General features: G+C 37.3%; 1 protein-coding gene and 1 non-coding gene across 3 annotated transcripts in view; both read right to left on the bottom strand.

Annotated features, from left to right (window-relative positions):
* Positions 1-26795, bottom strand: part of Rc3h2 (ring finger and CCCH-type domains 2) — a 64885-nt gene that overhangs the window by 28887 nt on the left and 9203 nt on the right. For both annotated transcript variants that reach the window (XM_070013140.1, XM_070013147.1), the window contains exons 2-9: positions 26265-26562; positions 24874-24991; positions 21339-21572; positions 11545-11720; positions 7426-7626; positions 6096-6228; positions 5872-5990; positions 3359-3471 (exon numbers count right to left, since the gene is read on the bottom strand). In XM_070013140.1, the coding sequence (XP_069869241.1) occupies positions 3359-3471; positions 5872-5990; positions 6096-6228; positions 7426-7626; positions 11545-11720; positions 21339-21572; positions 24874-24991; positions 26265-26495 (1325 nt within the window). In that variant the 5' untranslated portion in view covers positions 26496-26562. The remainder of the gene's footprint in view (positions 1-3358; positions 3472-5871; positions 5991-6095; positions 6229-7425; positions 7627-11544; positions 11721-21338; positions 21573-24873; positions 24992-26264; positions 26563-26795) is intronic.
* LOC138822374 (small nucleolar RNA SNORD90) lies at positions 6312-6422 on the bottom strand. The gene has a single exon (XR_011370413.1). It is a non-coding gene; the product is annotated as a small nucleolar RNA SNORD90 (small nucleolar RNA).

Here is a 26795-nt window from a genome sequence, read left to right on the forward strand (position 1 = left end):
GGACAAGAAAGGAGGTTGAAGGGGGTGATATGATCAAAATACTTCATATACAAATATGAAAACATTTTCCTTCTGCTATGCCCTCTCAGTCTTGGACTTCCCAGCTTCTAGAATTGTGAGCCAAATAAATTTTCATTATAAATTACCTAGTCTGTGGAATTCTGCTCTAGTAGCATATAATGGACTAAGGCAAGAGGTATGCCAGCAGAGTGAAAGAAGCAACTAATACTGCCTGAGGAAATCAGGGAAGTCTGCAGAGGGAAGATAATATCTAAGTATGATTAGAAACACTCCAAATAAAGAAGAAACAGAAAAACACACAAGACAGAGTGAACAACATGTAGAAGAGGAAAGAAGAATAAAATAAAATCATACAGTAGTCAACTGAACCTGCCTTAGAACAAATCAATAAGCCCAATCTTATCTAAAAGATAGTTAGGTCTGAGAATAAGATTTAGATCAGATCCTTATAACCGAGACACCAACTTTTAGAAGATGAAAATGATTAGAATGAAAAATATTATGTTATTTACAAGGAAACAGATGGATCTAGAACAAATCATGTTAAGTGAGGTAAGCCAACCTCAGAGTCATAAATTGCTCATGTTTTCTCTCATATGAGAAAGGTAGATATAAAATACAACTGTACATGATAACTTATACAGGACTCTAGGAATTCACACAAAGTCAGACTAAAGGAGGATATTGTTAGGGGAGGAATCCAAAGGTATAATTCCTGTGAACATTTAAAATACTGTTTTCTGAAACAAATTTCAAGAAATGGAAATGGGTTTTTTTTTGGTTGTTGGTTATTTTTTTGTTTTTGTTGTTCTTTATTTTGTCTTTTCAGTGGTGGGGGGAGGACACAGAAACAGAGGGAAGAAGAGTGAAATATAGTCATGGCATTAAATATACACTATGAGGAAAATGAACTATGCAACTTGTAGGTAGGGATGGAAGGGGGGAAAATAGGGAAAAAGTAAAGGAAGGGGTGACATTATCAAAAAGAATTGCATTCATTATCTAGTTTATGAAATGGTAAATCCTCTAGTATAATACCTTAATAATAAATTTATATTTTAAAATTCCAAAAATAGCAAAAGGAAAAAGGAAAGTTTTAGCTAAAAAAACCCTCTATTTCACATATAGATATGCTGAATAAATCTCCTAGAATCTCAAAAATGATTATGATATGAAATTCTGTATACAGAATTAGACTGTATGCTAATAGAATATTTCTTTTTCCCCCTCAGGCCTCCTATAGCCTTTCTAGGATCTTTAAGTAAGGGAAACATATGAGAAGAGAAGCATATTAGTGTTCTTTTTTCCTGTACTTACATACTCACACTCTTTCATTCTTTGCTATATGCAGGGTTCACTGCTAATGATAAAGGAAAGGAGATAGTGATAAATAAGATATAGTCTGTCAAGCTTACACTTTAGCAAGGCAGACAAGAAATAGATCAGAAATAAATAATTATGTCACATAAGCCAAAGTTGCTTATCTTCAAAATAAAGTTTATAACTATGCCTATCCTCTACATTGTCTATGTCCAATTTTTCTGGGAACAATGACAGAGTAGAGTACTTATAACAGAAATCATACTGCCCATAAAGTAAAAAAATATTTATTATTTGGACTTCACAGAAAACTCTATCAACCTCTGAAAGACATTTTTAATTAATTAAAATTGTGATAAATGACTAAGCAGCAACTAGTTGGTATGAAGCAGTGAAGAGATCCCTTTGAAGAAGTGAGAGATATGGAAGGTAACGGAAAAGCCCTCAAGACAAGGCTAGAAGGAATAGCAGTAAATGAAAGATCTGAGGAATGTAGGAGCACAGTGCATTCTAGGAACTGACAGAAGATTGGTATGGGTTGAATAAAGAGTTTAATCAAGGTATGTTGTGAACTAAGACATACATTAGAAAATGCTGGGAATTTATAGGTCACAACTCAGATTTTGCATCTTTTATCTACAGGACAATAAGAAACTATTAAACACAGATATAGTGGAGTAATATACATAGATCTGTACATTCAAAGATTTGTGAGAAAGGAATGAGGAGGTGGGCAACATCAGATGTAAGTGAGGGATCATCTGTACATTAAGGAGTTGAGTGCTGTGTGCCAGTAGCTAATGTTGTAAGACTATATACTCAAAACGATCATCATTTGATCACAGGCAGGAAAGTCAGTGAGATACTTACCTCCAATTAACCACCAAAAAGACAAGTAGAACTGTGGCTCAAGAGGTAGAGTGCTAGCCTTGAGGAAAAAAGCTCAGAGATAGCACCCTTGCCCTGAGTTCAAGCCCCAGGACTCGATGGAAAAAAGTGAGAAATATATAGGAAGCTCAATTGGCAAAACTTGGTGAGAATGCAGGAAAAACTGAAGATAACTTACAAAGAATATTCTTATTACATGGTTGGTATAGCTAGTTGAACAGAGTAGACAGAAAAGTGGAAGAAAGGGGAAGAAACATGTGAGTAGAAAATTAGCTTAGCTGTAAAGTATCTGGAGACACCACTAAGAACTGATACACACATCAGTTGTATAACAGAAAGATGAGGATCATTTTATTGGTGAAGTTTTGATGAACAAAATTTTGGTTAACTGAACATAAATAGTACAGCCTATATCTATTTACTTTATGTCTGGAGTAAAAGGACATAGAACTAGGGACTATTCATAAATAAAAAGGGAAAGCAGAAAAAAAAAACTTATAAGACCAAAACACATAAAAAGAAAATGTATATGGCTTTAGCATTTTGCCTATTTTGCTAGTATGTTTAACTGACCTGAGCAAGTAAGGTAAAAGCAAATAGAAATATTTTCTTTCTACAAAGGTAGCAGAAGTATAGATTCCAGCTAAAAAAAGTGCTGCTAGCACTATGATCCTTGAATAATATTCTAACTCATTTATATTAATATTCTACCTACATTAATCCTCAAAGTTTCAAAAGAAAAGGTGATTTTATAATGTAAAGAATCTAGAAGTCGGGCGCCGGTGGCTCATGCCTGTAATCCTAATTACTCAGGAGGCTGAGATCTGAGGATCGTGGTTAAAAGCCAGTCCAGGCAAGAAAGTCCATGAAACTCTTATCTCCAATAAACCACCAGAAAACCGGAAGTGGCGCTGTAGCTCAAGTGGTAGAGTGCTCGCCTTGAGCTGAAGAGCTAAAGGATAGGACCCAAGCCCAGAGTTCAAGCCCCATGACCGACCAAAAAAAAAAAAAAAAGAATCTAGAAAGTGAACTTATTTGTATCTTTGAAAACACTGAAAACTTAAAGACTATGTGACAGTCTCACAATAACCAGAAATTAAACTTAAACAAAAGAATTCTCAGAACTTACTTTTCAAGCTCTTCCTGAGAATGGGCAAATGTACAATTTGTTCCTCGTGGACAACCTCCTTGCTGTCGCAAATCTCGGCACATGCTAGTCTTATATTTGCTATTTGGCTGAGGCTACAAACAAAAATATTCAATGTGTGTGAAATACAAAGAATATAGTTATTCATTCTAGGAATGTCAGAACTTACAATAATCCCCTTAATTTTTTTTTCACATTAGACAAGTGATTCTTATGCTAAAACAAATACCATTCCATTTTTTCTTGTTGAGTTTTGAAGCCGAACAGGTAGTATTTTAGAAACCATAAAAAACTAGCTTATCTTTCAGAAAAAGCAATTCTAGAAAAGGTTAAGATTTTTTTTTTCTCTCCAACTTATTGCTACCTTAAAGTTATGGTAAAATCAAGTAAGTTAAAAAACGTTTAAAAAAAACCAATAAGTTTTGCTCACTTAACCTTTTCCAGAAAATGTAAGATACAATTTCCTTGAAAGTGAAACTTAACACTTCATTAGTTAACATGGAAGCAAAATTCTATCCATAGGTGTAGGAATAATTTTATATTTTGCTACACTATCTGAGACAAAAGATAAATTCATCATAGGGCTGGGAAGGTGGCTCAGTGGTAGAGTGCTTATCTTTCATGCATGAGCCCTGGGTTTGATTCCTCAGTAACACATAAGAAAAGGCTGGAAGTGGCGCTGTGGCTCAAGTGGTAGAGCACTAGCCTTGAGCTGAAGAGCTGAGAGACAGGGCCCAGGCCCAGAGTTCAGGCCGTACAACCAACAAAAAAAAAAAAAAAAAAAATCACAACAATTATAATTTGCATCAAAGATGTCATTATTGTTTTTGTGATCTCAGTAATATGAAAGCATTTAATATTCAGTTGATAGATGAATATTGTAATTTCTTCTAATCAAATAAAGATAGAGGAGTAAAAAGATAATAGAGCAAGTCAACTTTGTCAGTTACTGTTGTCATAACCTTGGGTGTGTTATTTAACTTTTATTTTTTTTTGTCGGTCATGGGGCTTGAACTCTGGGCCTGGATGCTATCCCTCAGCTCTTCAGTTCAAGGTTAGTGCTCTACCACTTGAGTCACAGTGCCACTTCTGGTTTTCTGAGTGGTTTATTGGAGATAAAGCATTCACAGACTTTCCTGTCTATGTGTGCTGGCACAGTGATCCTCAAATCTCAGCCTCCTGAGTAACTAGGATTACAGGTATGAGCCACCAGCGCCGTCTTTAACTTCTTTAAGTTGCAGCTTGAGAACAATTACTTTGCAGGTTATTCTAAGTATTAGAAATAAAATATGTAAAATACTACACATGGGAAGTGGCTCCTAACAACTGAATAAATAAAATTGATCATTATCCTTTTTTTTTTGTTAGTTGTTGGGCCTAAACTCTGGGCCTGGGAGCTGTCCCTCAGCTCTTTAGCTCAAGGCTAGTGCTACCACGTAAGCCACAGCGCCACTTCTGGCTTTTTCTGTTTATGTGGTACTGAGGAATCAAACCCAGGGCCTCATGCATGCAAGGCAAGCACTACCACTGAGCCACCTTCCCAGCCCCCAAAACACAGTATCCTATTTTGACTTTCTCTCAAGTGCACTGAAAATATAACAAGAATTCAAATTCCATACATTTTATAAAGAAAAATGCACTCTGGAGATAGTAATAGAAAAAAATCTCCCAAGTTTTCTACAGTAAAAAGAACTGGATAAAGTGAAAAAAAATGATGAATAATGCTTGGTCCAAATAGGTTTGTAATTCAGCAAATTCATATCCAAAACTGTCTAAATTCTCCATGTAGTACAAAATGGTAATGCTACACTAAAAATGGAATTACTCCCTAAAGATCAGAGACAATCATAAAAAGGAGCTGGGGATAAGAAGGCAAGAGGTGTAACTCAGTTTGAGACCTAGCCTAGCATGCTTAAAGCTTTGTTTGTTTCTAAAATCATTATCTTTGAGTAGTTGTACAAAGAAATTGCCCTTTAACAAAGTTTATAAATACAATGCATCTTGATCAATGTCACCCCCTTCAAAATTCTCATGCATCTTTCCCAACCCACCCTCTAACCTTTACTTTCCTTAATTTTTTTAGGCTATACATTAAATCCTTGACTGCATTCTCCCCTCTTCTCCTCATTCATCTGCCTTTTTCCCCTCTATTCCACCAAGTACCCACTTCCTGGTGTTTATTTTGCTGAACTTTGACTTTGCTTTAAAGCCTCAGTTTTGATCTCTAACATCACATACACATAAAATAAACAAAAATAGTCTTATGACATATAAGAGTCACATAAGGAATATATTAATCAAACAGACTGTTGGAGCTTTTGTTTTTTGGTCGACCATGGGGCTTGAACTCTGGGCCTGGGCGCTGTCCCTCAGTTCTTCAGCTCAAGGCAAGCGCTCTACCACTTGAGCTACAGCGCCACTTCCTCAAACAGACTGTTGGGATGCTCAGCATGAAGCTCTGATAACAGCAACTGAGGTGCAATAAATAAACTTACCTGAGGTGTCTCATGGCCTTTTCTACTATAATTCTGTATGAAGTCTACAAGACCATGAACCACTGTTTTAACAGCTACCATTGCATTTTCTAGCTGCTCCCAAGTTGGTGAAACAGCGTCTAAAATTAAGGGAGGGGAGCAGATAATGTGTTACCAGTAATTCTCTTTTGTTATTTACCTCAAAGATAGACAAAGTCTAAGTAATGGAGAACTTTTTTATATACCTGGATTAGGGTCTATGTTTGCTAGAAGCTCTAAATGAGGCCTCAGTCTATTTAAGTTAGCCGGGTCACCTGTTCGTTGCAAGACAATTGTCAATTCCTGGACACTTTTTGCAAATGACTCTGGAGACTGCAGCTAACAAACAGAAGAGAGAATGGTTATTTTACTCTGGTTGTTATGACAACCTATATTCATATGCTTCCCATCAATCAGTTAATAGGTCTTCAAGTGTCTTCAGATTTCATAATTGGAGTTTCAATGATGAATTCAATTTTCATCTCAGAATCTGCCCTATGAAATTCATCATTAGACACTTAGAAAACAGTAACTTTCTGAGGTCAGACTGTAGGCAAATTTGAGGTTCTGTAAGTCTAGCTACATTCATGCTAATATCTTGTATTTGTTTCCCTACTACTTTCTATTATTCTATTTTCTTTTTTTTTGGCGGGGGGTCCAGTTGCGGGGCCTGAACTCTTGGTCTGGGTGCTGTCCCTCAGCTCTTCAGCTCAAGGCTAGCACTCTACCACTTGAGCAACAGCGCCACTTCCGGCTTTTTTTTTTTTTTTTTTTTTTGTCGGTCATGGGGCTTGAACTCTGGGCCTGGGCGCTGTCCCTCAGCTCTTCAGCTCAAGGCGAGCGCTCTACCACTTGAGCTACAGCGCCACTTCCGGTTTTCTGGTGGTTTATTGGAGATAGGAGTCTCACGGTCTCTCCTGCCCGGGCTGGCTTTGAACCGCGATCCTCAGATCTCAGCCTCCTGAGTAGCTAGGATTACAGGCGTGAGCCACCAGCGCCCGGCACACTTCCGGCTTTTTTATTTCTGCTTATGTGGTGCTGAGGAATCGAACCCAGGGCCTTAAGCATGCAAGGTGAGTGCTCTACCACTAAGCCACCTTCCCAGCCCCTCTATTTTCAAAGTTACAAAGTAATAAAAACAAAAATGTGTTGGAAGAGCTTGACTTTTAAAAACACAGATTTCTCCTTTTAGAACATATACATTACTTAACAATGGTTTTACTTTAAAGAGTTTCCAACTTTACAATGATGCAAAAGGAATACATATACAGTAGGATGGAATTCCTACACAGTACAATATTCTCTCACAATGCTGGGCACTAGCAGCAATCAACAGCTCTCAGCCACATGATCATGAGGTAAACAAAAAACACCCTCCAGTGTACAATGATGATAAGATATGATGCTGAGTAGCTTATATTTACTAGATGGATTTTCAAATTAATTGATTATATTTGGTTGTTAAGTAAAGGGACATCTGTATTCCAATACTCTTCAATATAAAAGCAATGCCATAATATTTCTAATTTTACAAACCTTATCAATGATAGACTGCATGTGTGATTTATGAGCCAAGTCACCATACAGAAGCGAAGACCACTGCTCAGGTGAAATACGGAGTCCTGCTTCCATAGCAATATGAACAATTTGGGCATCATGTTCTCTGCGCAATGCCTCATAACTCCGAAATTCCTCCTTTAGCTGCATTAGGGAAGAATCTTCATCCCTTTTGGTAACCTAAAAAATCAGAAGAAAATAAAAACTGATCTGAATTGTTCTGTTATTTCTCTCCCCAACCAGCTAATTTACTTTCACAGGGGAGTGATAAAGCATACTACATATAAAACACCACAAATTAAGACAGAAAAGTAAGAAAATATCCTTACCACAAACCACTTTTTGAACAAAACAGAACTTATATAACTAAATATAGTGTTTGTCTTGAATGAATTCAACAGGAGGTGAAAGGAAAGAGACTCACAAGCAAAAACTTAAAAAACTACTTAAGGTAACAGAGGACAGGCAATTAAATCTAACTAGTTCGGTAGAGGAAAAATTTTTCAGAAAAGGCTCTTCAAGCTGTATAAGTTCTTCAGTAATAGAAGCATGAGCAACAAAATTCTAGAAAGAATATTGAGGGGTGAAACAGAAACATGAACGATAAGAGGCTAGAAAAAAAATCAGAGGGCTGGGAAGGTGGCTCAGTGGTAGAGCACTGGGTTCGATTCCTCAGCACCACATAAGCAAAAAGAAAAAAGCCAGAAGTGGCGCTGTGGCTCAGGTGGTAGAGTGCTAGCCTTGAGCTGAAGAGCTGAGGGTCAGTGCCCAGGCCCAGAGTTCAGGCCCCACGACCGGACACCCCCCCCCCCCAAAAAAAAAGAAAAGAAAAAGAAAAAAATCATAGAGGGCCTTGTATATTATGGTACAAAATTTACATATTATCCTAAAAGTTTCTCAGTACTTTTAAGTACTGAACCAATATGATCAGATGTATAATTTTTGCTTTTGTATTTTCCTGCCAGCCCTGGGGTGGTATCTGACTATCTTTGTGCTCAAGACTAGCATTCTACCACTTGAGCCACAGGGCCACTTCCAGCCTTTTCTGAGTAGTTTATTGGAGATAAGAGTCTCACAGATTTTCTGCCCGGCTAGCTTTGAACTGTGATCCTAAGATCTCAGCCTTAGTAGCTAGGCCTGAGCCATCAGTGCCTAGCTCAGATTTATATTTTAAAAAACACCACATGGGTAGCAGTAAAGGAAAGACAAAGATAAATAAGAAACCTAGCCAAGCCAGGTGTGGGTGGCTCATACTTGTAATCCTAGATACTAAGGAGGCTGAAATATGAGGATTGTGGTTCAAAGCCAGCCTTGGTAAGTCTGTGAGACTCAGTCATGGGGCTTGAACTCCGGGCCCTGGAGCTGTCCCTGAGCTCTTCTGCTCAAAACCAGCACTCTACCACAGTGCCACTTTTCTGGTAGTTAATTGGAGATACTAGTCTCACTTTGGATTCAACTCCCCAGTTAAGACAAGCACTCTACTACTTGAGCCACACACTGATCCTATTAACACATTTAAACACAATGTAGGGCACTGAATGCTCCTTAGGTGGCAAAAAAAAAAAAACAAAAAAAAAAAACCACACCCAAAACTCTATCATTTATGAAGCTTTGAGAGACACAAAGACACAGGATTAGTTTATGAGAAATTCTGGATTCAAAGACCACCTAATTAAAAAGTATATGTGAATGTTCAAGTCTCATTTCAGATAAACTCAGTCAGAATTCCCGGGATAGAACTTAAGGATCCTTTATTTTTAAATTGCCATTCGTGTGGCCAGAACTCTGGGCCTGGGCACTATCCCTCAGCTCTTCAGCTTAAGGCTAGTGCTCTACCACTTGAGCCACAGTGGCACTTCCAATTTTTTTTTGTTTATGTGGTGCTGAGGAATCGAACCTAGGGCCTTATGCATGCAAGCACTCTACCACTGAGCCACCTTCCCAGCCCAAGTATACATACTTTTTAATAGTTCCACCAATGATTCTGTAATGTGTCTTCAGTTGCGAATCACTACACTAAATACTGACATCATTAATTTCCTTTTTTTCCTCACTCCATGATCAAGAGGCAAAGGTTTGACACTCTTTATAGGAAAATATCTACCACCATAAAAAATTCAATGCACTTAAAAATTACATTTCTTAGACTGGGAGTATGGCTCAAGTAGTAGAGTACCTACCTAGTAAGAGGGATTCTGAGTTCAAAACCTTAACACCAAATTAATTAAATAAATAAATAAAATACATTTCTCATTACAAATTAATAAAATTATGTGTTATATGTTATCTTGGTTAGACTAATCTTGATCTTCAAAGAAGGATCTTCTGTATGTACCCACAAAATTCAGGTCTCTAAGCTGATAAAGATGAGAAAGGTCCTGGGACAATAATGAGTTTGCTTAACTGAGGACTTTTGGTAGGTAAGTCTGTATGATATTATTTTCCTCATCCATACACTATGCTTTACAATTTTGAACTATAGACCAATGAGGATGAAATGAGAAATAAAATTGAAATAACTTTCTAAACTAGTATTCTTCAGCTAGCAGCTCATCAGTAGCAGTGATAGATATATGAAAACCATAAGTCACAAATCAGAATAATACCAATATAAAAGAAAAAAGTCAAAATCTCAATTTTACAGAGTATGAACACCAAGGTTGTTACTTCAGTATATTAAATAATCTCTGTAACTTGTTGCTTCCCTAAAGACATGAAATCCAGCACTATGACTATCAGACAGAGTGGCCAAGTCTAGTTAGTTGAATTATATAAATTAATTTAAACCCTTTTACATCATCAATTACCTGTTATCTGCCAAGAAAATCTTTTTTGTGAGTCTTTTTTGTTGTTGTTGTTGGTAGTAGGGCTGGAACCTGATCAGGGCTTGGGTGCTGTCCCTGAGCTCTTTTTGCCCAAGGCTAGCACTCTACCACTTTGTGCCATAGTGCCACTTCTGGTATTTGAGTAGTTAATTGGAGGGAAGAGTCTCATGGGAACTTTTCTGCCTGGGTTGGCTTCTTTTCTGCCTGGGTTGGCTTCGAACCAGGTTCCTCAGATCTCAGCCTCTTGAGCAGCTAGGATTACAGATGTGAGCCACCGGAGCCCAGTCAAGAAAATCTTTTTTATCTGTACTGTTTTTATTCTTGGATCTAATGATCAAAATAAACTTAATATACTTTGGTGTCTACTTTGTTTTATTTTCACAGCAGGTAAAAGGTCTCTGTATTTTCAAGTCTAACCCTTTCTCCAGATTTACCTAATAACTTACATTCTTATAACATACTGAAACTATAAGGATACAAGCTGTTTTCTTATTCACAGTAAATTTAACTGCAAATGGTTTACTTGACAATGGAATTACATTTGAAAATATCTTGCCATTTCTACCAAACCAAAAACCCACACTGAATACAGACTGACACAATCTCAACTTTACTTTCCTGTCATCCCTTTGAGGCCCTTCTCAGATTTCTCTATAGAAGAGATAAAAATAGTATTACAAAGCTCACCTACTCTTATGAAATTTACAGTGTAATTTTTGACTACCTTTTAGAATAACAGATGTAGATGAATAGGCTTCTTAGTTCACTTTTACAACTTTTCCTAATAAGAGTCCAAACTTATCAAAACTATTTCTTTTTTGTGGTCAGTTGTAGGGCTTAAATTCAGGGCCTGGCACTGTCCTTGAGTTTTTTGTGCTGAAGACTCTATCACATTGAGCCACAGCTCCACTTCCAGTTTTTCTGGTGGTCAATTAGAGATGAGAGTCTCAAAGACTTTCCTGATCAGGCTGGTTTTGAACCACAGCCCTCAGATCTCAGCCTCCGGAGTAGCTTGGATTCCAGGCGTGAGCCACCAGTGCCTGACTCAAAACTAATTCTGTTTTATATTACTGAAACCTATAGGTAACTGGAATCACAGATGGAATTAATGCAGAGGGAAAAAAAAAAGATTCCTACTTTTGTAAACATGTATTTTATAAACATGCATTTCTGAAACCATTAGATAGTAATAAATACTAGGAAGCTTAGATAGTAATAAATACTAGGAAGCCTCTGTCTCAGATACAGGCATGGACAGTTGCTTAATGCTTACCTTAAAACAAGAAGCTCGATACAGTAGTTGCACAACATGACCAATACTTGTTTTTGATGCCTGAGGAAATCTTGGTTCTAGTCTTTGCACAACAAAAAGTACCAGAACTTTCCTTGAGAGGGCAGAACCATCTTCTAATGCCAGCAACACCAACTTCAAGGCCTCTTCTTGCATAGCTAGAAATAGTAAAAAAAAAAAAAAGTTCATTATTGTGCAGAGCATGTCTGTCAAAGGCATCTTTGAATATTGGTTTAAAATGATCAATTACCCACAATCTGTATTAACTTAGCCAAAAAGCCAGTATCACACAAACCAAATGTAGTTTATCTAAAAAGTAATCAAGGCCAGGCACCAGTGGCTCATGCCTGTAATCCTAGCTACTTAGGAGGCTGAGATCTGAGGTTCACAGTTCAAAGCCAGCCTGGGCAGGAAAGTCTGTGAGACTCTCATCTCCAATTAACAACCAGAAAACTGGAAACGGTGCTGTGGCTCAAGTGGTAGAGAGCTAACCTTGAGCTAAAGAGCTCAGGGACAGCATCCAGGTCCAGAGTTGAAGCCCCATGACTACCAAAAAAAAAAAAAAAGTAATCAAGCAAAAGAAAATATACTTTCTACTAAATATCCAAACAGAACTTTAGTAATATATTTCTGTAGGTATATAATAATCAATTAGATAATGACAATGTTATAGGGAAAAAATAACTCACAAAACACAAAAATACTTAGATAATAACAGTATGCAAAGGACAACAGGCTTATGCATAAAATGGTTATTGTCAGAAAATATTTCACGTGTAATTTAAAAGTGATATTAGCCTCTGAATGCAATATATAAAGAAAGTATTAACCTCATTTTGCTGTTTTATGACTAGGGGTGTATAGTATAATCTCAATTAAATCATGAAGAAACAGCAAGCAAATCTAAATTAAAAAATTACAAAATAACTGGCTCTTGTTCAAGAACATCAATACCCAGAGAGCAAAGAGAGGCTGAGGAACTGTTCCAAACAAAAGAACACTGAAGATCAGATATGGTAGCACATGCCAGTAATTCTAGCACCTAGAAGACTGAAGTAGGAAGATTGTGGGTTTGAGGTCGGATCTGGGCTACATAGAGAACTTCTATCAAAAAACAAGTAAAAAGAACACTAAAACGTATCATGACAAATTTATAAAATGATTTTAGAATATATTTTATATTAGAAGTTGTCCTAAAATAATGCGAGGCAAAAGTTAGAATCTATAAATTATATTACTGTGTCTATGTCAAAGTTTTTAATTTGGCCAATATATTGTTACCACATAACAAAGTATCCTTGTTTATAGGAGACATACTGAAGTACTGGATGAGGGTAAAGTTCTTAAAATAATGCAAGTTGTCCTCAAATGGTTCAGAAAAGAGAGAATAATATGGCAAAATACTTAAAAGTGGTGAAGGTAGGTAAACAATAAAGGAAATTCTCTGTATCACTTCTGTAACTTTTCAGTCAAAATTTGCTAGCACTTCAATATGAAAGTCAAATATATGATTATCAATCAAAATAATTTTAGAGCTGAGAACTCATGCAGAATCTAGAAAAGTGAATAAGATAGCATAACCAGTTAGCAAAGTTAGGGATAGAACCAAGGACTTTAAAAAGTTAAGATAAACATTCACATAAAATTAACTATTAACTATTTTATGTGGTATATATATACAATGGAATTCTATGCCTCCATGACATTGCCCCATTTGTTAGGAAATGGAAAGACTTGGAAAAAATTATATGAAGTGAAGTAAGCCAGGTCCAAAGAAACATAGGTCCCTTATTTGCAATAACTAGTATAAGTCGAGGACAAGCACAAAAGGTCAAAAGCTATGTGCATATGGCAAGTGAAATGAACCCCAAGATAGGGACACACTTGTTTTTTCTTTCTTGCTATTGTTTTTAATATATCTAAAATGTATGTGCTTTTTTTTTGTTTCTTTTGTATGTTCTTCCTCCACGGTATAACCTCTGTTTTCACTGTATTTGATGTCAGTGCCCTGCATCTTGTATATACATTTTTCTAATTTGGGGAGGGGAAGGGAAATAACAAAATGCTGAAACAAGGATACAGGTTGACCCATTGTAACAATGAGATGTACAAGACACTATGTAGAAAATGAACTTTACAACTTGGGAGGGGAGGGGAGGGCGTTGGGGAGGGAAGAGTTGGTAGGGGAAAAACAAAGGAGGAAGTAACAATGCTCTATAGGAAATGTACTCATTACCTTATTCTTGTAACTGTAACCCCTCTGTACACTATTTTTACAATTAAAAAAAATCAACAATTTTAGCTGGGCGCTAGTAGCTCATACCTGTTATCCCAGCTACTTAAAAGGCTAAGATCTGAGGATCACAGTTCAAAGCCACCCTGGTGGGAAACTCCACAAGACTTATCTCCAATTAACCACCAGAAAACTGGAAGTAGTACTGTGGCTAAAAGTGGTAGAGTGCTAGCCTTAAGCGAAAAAGCTTAGGGACAGTACCTAGGCCCCAAATTCAAACCCTATAATCAACAAAAATCCCCCCCCAAAATATTTTAAAGAGTTCAAAATTGGGGATGCAGCTCTGTGGTAGAGTTCCATACCCAGCACTGGAAAATAGAAAAGTGCAAAATTTACTTCCTAATATATTCCTAATGTATACATCATCAACTGTATCTAGTTTAAAGGCATTTTTGTTACTACAAAGACAACTCCAGTCATCAAGCTGTCATTTCTTGCACCCTCTCTTTACCCAATCTTTTGGCAACCACTCATCTGCTATCAGGCTTCCTTCACTTGAGATGGTATTTTCAAAGTTAATTCACAAGTATACTCATAGTCTTTCATTCCTTTTTACGTCAGAATAGAATTTTTTTTTTTCCTGTGTCTGTAGTGGGGCTTGGACTTAAGGGCTTTCATTTTCACTTGCCCTTTGCAAACTGCTGAACCACTGGTACTTTACTAGTAATACACACTTTCACTTGGGCATTTTTGCTGGTCAAGTGGTGGAGTCTCCTAGACTTTTCTGCTTGAATGGACTTCAAACCACAACAAATCTCATACTTTTAACTAGCTCGGATTACAAGTATGCACCACCAGAGTCTGGCTGATGGTTAAATAATATTGTTTATGAATATATTTTATTAATCCACTTAAAAGTTGACTGACAGAACTGAACTGATTCTTTTAACTTTATTCAATGAAACAAATGATCTGTATTTTTCAAAAATATCAACGTCATGGGAGACAAGAGTACAGCTAGAATGGAAAAAAAGAACACTACAGGCTAAGTGTAGTTGTACATACCTGTAATCCTAGCACTTAGAAGGCTGATGGTCTAGCTATAAACACCCAAACTGTCCTCTAGCTCATCCTCCTGCCTCAGCCTTCTGAGAGCTGGAATTACAGATCTATGCTACTATGGCTGGCTTTTTTACATTTTAACTACCGTATATAAGGTTGCCATAAACCTTTGGGTCCACTACTCTTTGGGTATGTGCCAATGAGTGAAACTGTGGGATTATGTGTAAGAAGTTACTATTGTTTCTCACTGTAGCTTATTTTTCAGCTTTTGTGGTGCTGTGGAGTGAAGCCAGAGCATAGTACATATTAGGCAAAGACTCTATTGCTGAGTTGTGCCTCCAAACCCTCTTCAGTCCCTCACTGGGGATCTGATTTACACTTTCCTTATAACTGAAGACATTCAGCATATTTTCATAGTTTTCCTGACCATCTGTATATCTTTTATAGAGGTGAAATCTTTTGTCCATTAAAAACTGTAGAATAAAGAAGATCTGATATCTAATCTAATGTTGCTCATGAGCAAATACCAAAAGGCAACATTAAATATACAAAGTAGAAATTTTGATATAGTATTAGATTTATCTTTATATTATGAAAAATTTTGAACATATACAAAAGTAGAATAACATGGACCCCTAATAGCTGCTGTTAGAAAGGTTTCATCTATTTCTTTTGATGTTGTTGTTGTTGTTGGTCATGGGGCTTGAACTCTGGGCCTGGGCACTGTCCCTGAGCTCTTCAGCTCAAGGCAAGTACTCTACCACTTAAGCCACAACACCACTTCCAGTTTTCTGGTGGTTAATTGGAGATAAGAGTTTCATGGACTTTCCTGCCCAGGCTGGCTTTGAACTGCAATCCTCAGATCTCAGCCTCCTGAGTAGCTAGGATTACAGGCATGAGCCACTAGTGCCCAGATTTCATCTATTTCTTACTTACTTTACTTGTTATTTTGGCTTGAGTGTTTTGAAGTAAGTCCTAGACAACATACTGCATTATGGCAGACTCTCAGTATCTGCAATTATAGGGCTGCAAGGAGACCATCCAGAAGGAGAAACTGTGACGGACTACTCAGGATGAATGCTGTTTACTACTGCACTGTGGATGCTTAATTACTATTCCTATACTATCCACTTCCACAAGTGCTGCCTTTCCAAAAATCTAAATTTTTTTCACTTAAGCATTTTATGTGCCCTTTGTGCTTTGGTTTTGGGGTATCATTTGCTGTGGGGGAGTAATATTTTCACAAAATTAAAAACAAGGAAGCAGCCAGATCTTGGTGACTCATATCTGTAATCCTAGCTATGGAGAAAGCAGAGATCTGGATCAAGGTTTGAAGCCAGCCTGGAAACGTGTGTCTGTGCAATTCTTATTTCCATTTAACCACAACAAAGCCAAAGTGGAGCTGTGGCTCAAGTGTGAGAGTAGCAACCTTGAGTGGAAAAACCGAGGAACAGTGCCCAGGCCCTGAGTTCAAGCCTCAGGACAGGCACCAAAAAGAAAACAAAACAAAAAATAAACAAAAAACCCCAAAACAATAAGGAAGCATTCCACATATCACAACTGAAACGCAAGTAACCATAATGGACTGAAAGCTTCTCTGTTTCAACTGAGACGTACATGCACATGCATGTGAATTATGCACAGAATTTTAAAACTAGTTTTTCAATTTTATTTTATTTTTTGCCTAGGAACTTGTGCTCCTTTGCTTGCTTGCTCAAATGATGCTATACAAATTGAGCCACATTTCCAGACAGGTTTTTACATGTTATTTTAGGAGATGGGAGTTTCTCAGATGTTTTCTGCCCTGGCTGGCTGCAGACTTCAATCCTCTGGAGCTCATTTTCCTGAGCATATAGGATTATAGGTGTGATCCACTGGTGCTTGGATACTTCAGAAATTTATTTTTATTTATTTGTAGAAACCACACATGGCCAAATTGCACCTAATAAACTAGTGAATAAGAAGGGCTTATTTTACATTACTCAATATGTACTCGGGCTAGGAAGGTGGCTCAGTGGTAGAGAGCTTGCCTTGCATACATGAGGCCCTGGGTTCGATTCCTCAGCACCACATAAGCAAAAAGAAAAAAGCAGGAAGTGGCCCTGTGGCTCAAGTAGTAGAGCGCTAGCCTTGAGCTGAAGAGCTGAGGGACAGCGCCCAGGCCCAGAGTTCAGGCCCCACGACTGGACCCAAAAAAAAAAAAAAATTCTCATATCATCTAATCATATTTTCCCACTGTCTCAAAAGTACCTTTTTATAGTTGTTTTAAGTATACAAACCAAGTTTATATATATTGTTTTCAGTTGAGATATCTTTAGGCTAAAAGTCTCTAAGTTTCCTATGACTCTATTCCAGCTTAAAAGAAAGTTCAGGTAGGCACTGATGCCTCACATCTGTAATCCTAGTTAGTCAGGAGGCTGAGAACTGAGGATCACAGCTCAAAGCCAGCCTGGGGCAGGAAAGTCTGTGACACTCTTGTCTCCAATTAACTACCAAAAAGCTAAAAGCCAAGCTGTGGATCAAGTGGTAGATTGCCAACCTTGAGCACACAGTGTCTGCACCCTGAGTTCAAGCCCCAGAGTGGGCACAAAAAAAGGGGGGGGGGGAGAACCAGCAAACTCCATTGATTTGTTGAAGAAGCAATCATTTTTTTAAAAGAATTTCTTTCATTTTTTATTTGGATAATTATATTTTAAAATATGTTCAACTCCTTTTATTTTAGGTAAACTAGAGGCTTCATTAGATTTAAACTGAGTTGATTTTTTTTTGACTTGTTTTGTTTTTGGATAATATACTACTTATTCTATGTATCATATGGGAAGATACATCAACATCTGGTCTAGCCTTTCACTTTTAGTAAATGTTAAGCCTGATCAGTAATTTCAGGCTTCACCTAGCTTCCATACATTTCCCAGTAATCTTCTATCTAATGGTTTTAAACTAGTGATTTTTTTTGCCTACATCCATTAAGTCTTTCATTGTCACAAGTGTCTTTTCTAATTGTGTGTGTTGTGTGTGTGTGTGTGTGTGCGTGCGTATGTGTGTGTGCGTGTTTGTGTATGTATCCTGGTGCTTGAAGTCAGGGCCTGGGGAGTTGTCCCTGAGCTTATGTGCTCAAGACTATATGCTGTACAACATGAGCCACAGCTCCACTTTCAGCATTTCTTGGTGTTCAACTGGAGATAGGAGTCTCATGGACCTTTCTGCCTGGGATGGCTTTGAATCATGATCCTCAAATCACAGCCTCCTGAGTAGCTAGGATTAATGGCATGAGCAACCAACACCTAGCTGGCTTTTCTAATTTTATCATTTTCTTTCTAAATTTGTTAGCTGAAATTCTGCTATAAAGGAAATTTCATTCAATATAACAGAACTGTCTTGAAATAGCTTATGTAGGAAAACCAGGACGAAAATGCTTGGCTTTTTTCCAAATTCAGTTTTCAATTTTCTAAATATTCTATTAGTGCCCCTAGCAACCATCTAAGACAACCAATTACTTTCTACACTATAATTTTAGACTCACAGATTTTTACAATTGTGTACACTTTGATTTATTGTACCTCTCTTTTTGATATTTAAAGTTGTCTCACTTTTTTTTTTTGACCTGTCTTAGAGCTTGAACTCAGCCTGGGTGCTGAGTCTCTTTGTGTTCAAGGCTAACACTCTACCTCTTGGAGGTGCAGCACCACTTCCAGCTTTTTCTCAGTCGTTTATTGGGCATAACTCTCATGTCCTGCCCAGGCTAGCTCCAAACTGCAATCCTCAGATCTCAGGCTCCTGAGTAGCTAAGATTACAGACATGAGTCACTGATGCCTGGCAAATTATCCTACTTTTATTCAGTGAGGAGTTACTCAAGTTTAATTCTGTCTTTTTGACAAGATTTTATTAGTCTTTGATATATTTTTTTGCTTCCAACACAAGAATTCCAAGGCTTATCTTTTACATTCATACTTTAGAGCTAGAATAAGACATTTATCTGCTTCCTTTTAGTAGAATATAGTATTTATTAAAGCTCACAGTCTACATGGGCTTTGAGTATTTATTGCTTCTAAGATTTTGAAGGGACAGACCGAGGAAATTACCATTGTTTTAGAAAGAGAAAAATAAATGAGGCTGTACTAATATTGAGAATTCAAATTTAAGACGGCAAGGTTGTTTATTATTATTATTATTATGTGATTTATTACTTGCATCTTTTTGTTTTGTGTATAGAGAAGGAATGTGGTCTAAGGTTTTGGTGTGAGAACCAGGCTGTCTTTGAACTCTCAAGCTGGCCTTAAATTCTGATCTTCCTTATCTCATCCTCCAGTATAGTAGGTTCACAAATATGTAGTATTACAGAAGAGAACAAAAGAGGAGAGAGGAAAGGAAAAAAAAAGAAGGGAAATATTGGCATTAATGTAAATATGTGATTAATTTAAACTACAGAGGTGATTTTGATTTTGTGAGATGTTGTTCTTTAAGTTTATATGCTTGCTTCATTACTATGAATGCTGTATCAAGTACAGAATATAAAGTCACAAAATACAATGCAACTTGGATTCTGCCAATTTAACAGACAAGAAATCACATTTAAGTGCTATTTTTCAGTGTATATTTCTTCTAGTATGAACAAGTAACGTATTAAAAATATGTCATTTTTATAACTTTTCAACTGCTAACTGCATCTTTTGTCAATTATTCAGGTTAGATTGTTGGGTCTTTTGAAACAAATTTATTTTGTTGTTATTTGTTTTTTATGGAACTGGGGTTTTAACCTATGGTCTCATGCTTACTAGATAGGAACTCTCCATATAAGTCATACTCCAGCTCTTTTAGCTTTATATTTTCGATAGGCTCATGTTTTTTCCTGGGGTCAGTCTCAGACTATGATCCTCCTACATATTCCTCTGACATAACTTGAATCACACATGTGCTCCATCATGTCCAAATTGATGGCTGAAAGTCTGGCTAACATTTTGCCCTAGGCCGGTCTTGAACCAATATCCTTATGATCTCTACCTCCTGAATAGCAATGGATTACAATGAGCACTAGCCACAGAACTCAGTTTTCTTCTGAATTTTTTCTTTTTTTGTGGGTCGTGGAGCTTGACCTCTGAGCCTGGACGCTGTCCCACAGCTCTTCAAGGCAAGTGTTCTATTACTTGAGGCACAGCACCATGTCCGGTTTTACTATAGTTTATTGGAGATAAAGAGTCTCCCAGACTTTCCTGCCAAGGCTGACTTTGAACGGAGATCCTTAGATCTCACCTTCCTGAGTAGCTAAGGGAGTACAGGTATGAACACAGGTGGCTCTTCTGAATTTTTTGGGGGGGGATCCGGTTGTGGGGCCTGAACTCTGGGACTGGGTGCTTGTCCCTCAGCTCTTTGGCTCAAAGCTAGTGCTCTACCACTTCAGCCACACCGCCACTTCCGGCTTTTTTCTTTTTGCTTATGTGGTGCTGAGGAATCGAACCCAGGGCCTCATGCATGCAAGGCAAATGCTCTACCGCTGAGCCACCTTCCCAGTCCCCATCTTTTGAATTTTTAAAGCACCTTATAATTAGTTATATTTTTCCTAGTCTGTAACTTTTTCTACTTTGTGATAAAGGCTAAACACAAAATTATACATTCAAATACATTATTTTTTCCCTCTTACTGCTTCTGGATTTTTCAGTTCAAAAATGTGTTCCCTATTCCCAAGTTATCAAAGAATTCATCTTTTAAAAAAAAATTACATTATTAATATACTAAGTACTTCGGATCTATTTGTAATTTAGGGAGTGATGGTAGGATATAAAGAATGCAACCGAGGGCTGGGAAGGTGGCTCAGTGGTAGAGCGCTAGCCTTGCATGCTTGAGGCCCTGGGTTCGATTCCTCAGCACCACATAAGCAAAAAAGAAAAAAGCCGGAAGTGGCGCTGTGACTCAAGTGGTAGAGCGCTAGCCTTGAGCTGAAGAGCTGAGGGACAGCGCCCAGGCCCAGAGTTCAGGCCCCACGACCGGACCAAAAAAAAAAAAAAAAAAAAAGAATGCAACCGAACACTTTCCTAAATGCCCATCCAGTTGTCTCAATCCAACTTATAACAATGTTTCCTTCATACAGTTAAATTATACTCAAAGTACAGTCTAAATCAAAGAGGTGAAACACTAATGCTTTCCCAAATAGAAGTTTACTTCACTGTATAACCTTAGACCTATTTCTAGCTCAGTTTTCTATTTGTAAAATTAGAGTTAGGTTCCCTTTCAGTCATAGCTGAGGATAAAATAAGAAATGTGTACTAAAACACTAAATCACTGCCTATAATAAGATTATGATTAACAAAAATTGAGGATTGGGGGATGTGGCTCAATAATGAACAAAAATTGATTTTATCTTTAGCTATGTATGTATGTGTAAATAATGATGAGTTAAGTGTTGGGATCTTAACTTAGCTTGACAAACTGGCATCCTTAATACCTGTTAACCAATGAAAAATCTAAGATGGCAATCTATTTTACCTGGCCCTAGAAACTGGCATCCTCGAGCCCTGACAGCAGCCCATAGATTGGCAGACAATTGCTGAGGGTTCTGGTGCTGTAATATCAGTTCTGTTACAGTTCTTTCTCCAAGTGAACGGGCTGCTCGCATGGCTCTGACACGACCTTCTTCCTCCACCAGTTGACAGTTCACAAGTGTCACTAGTTTCCTTTGCATTGGACGACTCAGTGCACTCTGGTTCAAACTAGCTACACCTTTAAGAAAAGAGAAACAAATGTTTTTCAATTAAAAAAATGCAAGTACATGAGAATTATCTGCATTTTCCTACTCAGTCTCAAATTTTAATAAGTTCATCACAAGTAGTTTTATTTTCTGAGTATTGTGCTGTTGTTAATTACCACTTTAGTAAAAATAAGCCTACTTTTTATTTTATTTAGGTGTCTTGTTCTCTGGGTTGTATACATCTGAATTTAGTCTATTCTCCACACTTACTAAAACAACTGGAGGTAAATATTAAAGAAGAATAAATACAGACTTTAACTTAAAAAGTAATGATTAAGAATGGTTCATTTCTTTTAAATTGTACACAAGACATTTTGTATGGTGTTAGGACACTACCAGTGTCCTATTTCTAATTTCTCTTTTCTTTGTCTCTCTTTCTTTCTTCCTTTCTCTTTCTTCTTCCCTCCCACCCTTCCCTCTTCCTTGTCCTTTCCCATTGTTTTTGTTTTTGTTTTTGTTTTGTCGGTCATGGGGCTTGAACTCTGGGCCTGGGCGCTGTCCCTCAGCTCTTCAGCTCAAGGCGAGCGCTCTACCACTTGAGCCACAGAACCACTTCCGGTTTTCTAGTGGTTTATTGGAGATAAGAGTCTCATGACGGTCTTTCCTGCCTGGGCTGGCTTTGAACCGCGATCCTCAGATCTCAGCCTCCTGAGTAGTTAGGATTACAGGCGTGAGCCACCAGCGCCCGGCTCCTTTCCCATTGTTGTTGCCAGAAATCAAATCAAGGACCTTGAGCTTGACCATGATGGGCAATCACTCTATCACTGACCTACATCTTTAATGCCCAGCCTTTTTTTTTTTGTCGGTCGTGGGGCTTGAACTCTGGGCCTGAGCGCTGTCCCTCAGCTCTTCAGCTCAAGGCGAGCACTCTACCACTTGAGCTACAGCGCCACTTCCGGTTTCTGGTGGTTTATTGGAGATAGGAGTCTCACGGTCTCTCCTGCCCGGGCTGGCTTTGAACCGCGATCCTCAGATCTCAGCCTCCTGAGTAGCTAGGATTACAGGCGTGAGCCACCAGCGCCCGGCGCCCCTTTTTTTTTTTTTTTTTGTAAGTCTCATTATATAGCCCAGGGTAATCTAGAACTTACGATGTGGTCCAAGCTGGCTTTTTTTTTTGTCAGTTGCAGTGCTTGAACTCTGGGCCTGGGCACTCACTGTCTTTTAGCTCTTCAGCACAAGGCGAGCGCTCTACCGCTGGAGCCACAGTGCCACTTCTGGTTTTCTGGTGGTTTATTGAAGAGTCTCATGGACTTTCCTGCCCAGGCTGGCTTTGAACCATAATCCTCAGATCTCAGCCTCCTGAGTAGCTAGGATTACAGGCATGAGCCACCAGCACCTGGCTCATGCTGGCTTTAAAGTTGTGATTTTCCTTCCTCTGCCTCCTTAAGTGCTAGGATTACAGTTGTGTTCCACTACCCCTGGCTTCCCTAGTCACATATTTATTTACATATTGGGAGACTCCCAATATAGGCCAAGTTGGACTCAAACTCCTGTGTATACCATGCTGACACTAAAATTATAATTCTCCTTCTTTAGCGTCCTTAATGCTAGGATTACAGATGTTCACCACACCTGGTTATCCTGTTGGTTTGCTATATTCACTGCTTCCACTTCCTGTTTCACAAATTCAATGCCTACTTACATTAAGTTTTTGCAACTATCTCAACCAAAAGGGCTTTTGTAAGGTAGTTATATCTTCTATGCTAAATTCTTGGTTAATTCTCAGTCCTTATTTGGCCTTCCGATATCATTCAACACTAATGGTTACTCTTCATTGTGTTAAACTATTTGGTTTAAGAATATGCTATTGCCTCAGTTTTCTTTGTTCCTTCCCCACAACCCATCTTCTTTGCTGTTTTCATCTTTTCCCCCCCTCTTGACTTCTTAAGTGTTAAAGAGATTCAGGACCTAGTCTATTTTTCTTATATAAACTCATTCCTAATCTTACCTAGTCTCATTGCTTTAAATTCTAATCATCCATCAAAGTCTCTAAAATTATATCTCCTAGATGTCATTCTGAACACAAAACTAATACATCCACCAGTTACTCAATAGCACCCAAGTAAATAATAGACATTTCAAATTTACTATGACCACAAATGAACTCAAACTTCTTATTTAAACCTAGTCTATCCTCACTATTCTGGAAATTGAAGGCAACCTTCCTACCAGGCACTCAGGTCAAAAACCAGGAGACATACTTGACTTTGTTTTGCCTCTCAAATTCCAAATCTAGTAACTTAAGACATACTTTTAGCTCTACTGACAATTTCACATCACCTCTACTGCTATTAACCTTCCCCCTTATAGCCTCTAACTGATTACCCTGCTTTCTACAATTGAAGTTGATAGTGAATTCTCAAGATGGTAACCAGTTGATCATTAGAATATGTCATTGTTCTGTGGTTTCTTTCCCCATTTTTTATTAGCCTTGATATTTTATTTTGACATGTCTACACATACATATAATGTATCTTGATCAGACTCACCAGTCCATATAAAACCCTATAATGAATTACTCTTCAACTTCACTCTGAGAAAAATGGCAAGTATTTCAATGGCCATTAAGTCTTTAGAAAACCTAAACTCACCATTTCATCTCATCCTATCTTACCCTGCTCACTCACATTCCTCCAAGTACTCTCTCTCCTCTTGCTTTCCTTTGAAGACACAGGCTTGCCTTAGGGATGCTGCACTAGCTATTCACTCTGAGAGGAACACTATATTCCCAATCTTTGTGCTTAATTAATTTACCTCTTACCCTTTTCAAGATCAGTGGCCATCTTGTTAATGAGGTCTCTTCTAGATAAATATTGACATCTAAGAATATCCGTCCCTTGATATTCTGATTGCCATAACTATACTGTTTTTTATACTAATTGTCCACTATATATTTGGCCAATTTATTATAATATATAAACTGTTATAATCTTTATTATAGATTTTACCTTTCTTATAAGCATTGTATTTGAAATCCTTCCCTCCAGTTTACTAAAATATCATAGCATCAGAATAGCATCTAGTACTTAGTCTATGTCCTTAAGGAAAAAATAACAATAAATATGTGATTGATACACTCAATAACTATTACACTTATGATGTGCTGCACACAATGAAAATAAAGTTCTACTTTGTCACATTACTTATTATTCCTGTATATCCATATCCCCCAATACACTTCAAGCTCCACGATGTGACTTAACTACTGGAAGTAGCTAATATTTACACTTACAAAGTGTTACTTGCCAGAAAAAATGCATTTTATAAACTTACCTTTACCTCCACTTAGTGGTTTTAAGTAGAGTGCCAAATCTTCAACACATTTTTTTGCAACTTCATAATGTTTATTTTCACCTAGATTACTTAACTTTATTGACTGATGATCTGGTACCTATAAAAAGAAAAAATACATTCATCCAGCTCATGTAACTGCTATTAATATACTTGATAATAATCTTCATGAGTATATAATTATAATACAAGACAACATATCAGTAAAATATATTAAATAAAATTTAAGTAAATTTAAACCTAACCACTAGCCAAACTGCTTTCCCAAATAGGCTACATATATTATAGTAGCAATGGGTGGATTAAGGAAAGAGGGGGGAAAGCAAGTAGTTAACAGTATTATATCTATGATAATTTCTTGATAATAGTTGTATAATTAATTTTGAAGGATGCTAAATTTAGGGAAAGCTGTGGAAAATTATACAGGTCCTCTGACATTACTTTTCAAATTCTTTGAAATTCTACTTCTATGAATGCAACTTGTATATCTGAAAAGTGTGGATGAATATTTCATAATGCCAATGTATTTGGTACTTCAATTTTATATTCAATATTTACATTTAAAGATTTTAATGATGTGCCTGGCCTTAGGGGGCTTTCAGTGAACAAAACAGGAAATTTATTGTTTCCATAAAGCTTATATTCTATGGAGATTAGGAGACAATTAGAAAGTGATTTGGTCTGGTGACTCATACCTATAACCTCAGTTACTGAAGTGGTAAAGAATGAGAAGACTGTTGGCACTGGTGGCTCATGGCTGCAATACTAGCTACTGAGGATGCTGACAGATCTAAGGATTGTGGTTCAGAACCAGCCTGAGCAGGAAAGTCCATGAGAAACTTATCCCCAATTAACTACCAAAAAGTGGGAAGTGGAACTGTGGCTCTAATGAAAGAGCACCAGCCTTGAGTGTATACATACCTGTGTTATATACACCCACAGGCATATATGTATGTACAGCTTATTTTCTCACTGATTTTATCATAAAACTAAAGTTAAAAATAAAACCAAAAACTTCTCCTTTGAGAGTTCTAGTTGGTTCACTTCTGGTAAAAGCTTTTTTTCTTTTCATATCATTTAGTAAATAAATATGTTATGTACATATAAAAATGTCTCAGAATTATTTCATCTCAAAAAAAAAGAAACAACACAAATTTTGAGCACAGATTGATGAAAAAGTATATAAATACAGTGAAATTTATGGTTTTGCTTAAGAGGTTAATGATATTTAAGAAAATCTTTTGAAAGCTGGTACATTGGACATTTATTTTTTATGTCTCATTGAGCACTAAAAATATTTTGTATATATTTGTAATAAATGAAGCTTGATAAATCATTTTAGATATTAAATGAGTAAAATACTGAAAGCTTACCTGGGCTCCAACCAACTGGAGAAGTGCAAAGTTGACAGGAAGTACATCAATGTCTGTGTTGATGGCTGTCTGGTCAAAAGGACAAGCTTTTCGGTGAAGTTTATTCAAGCAGGTCTTGCAAACAGTGTGTGAACAACCTAAACTGATGGGTTTGTGCACATTCTCATCAAATTCATTATAGCAGATTGGACAGGACAGAAATTCTGTCCATTGAGCTGCCTGCACAGGCATTGTGGAATCTGGATGGTTGGGTTAGCAGTCTAGCAGATCATTATTTTGCTGTGTAGTGTTTTGTAAGCTGGAAATGGACAAAAGTAAGAATTAACCACTTATTCATCATTCATCATTTAAGAGTTACTTGCTAAAATCATCCATCATTGTCTCAGAATCTAAATCTTCTGAATAGTTTTATATGCTTTGTCTTATTTAAAAAATAACCTATTTGCCAAAATAATTATATTTCTGAAATTTTGCACAGAAACAATCTACTAAGAGTGTTTCTGCCAACTCTGTATTTTTATTGGTTGTGCA

The sequence above is a fragment of the Dipodomys merriami genome, unplaced genomic scaffold (genome assembly GCF_024711535.1).
Source record: "Dipodomys merriami isolate MVZ:Mamm:240054 unplaced genomic scaffold, mDipMer1.0.p SCAF_11, whole genome shotgun sequence".
NCBI lineage: Eukaryota > Metazoa > Chordata > Mammalia > Rodentia > Heteromyidae > Dipodomys > Dipodomys merriami.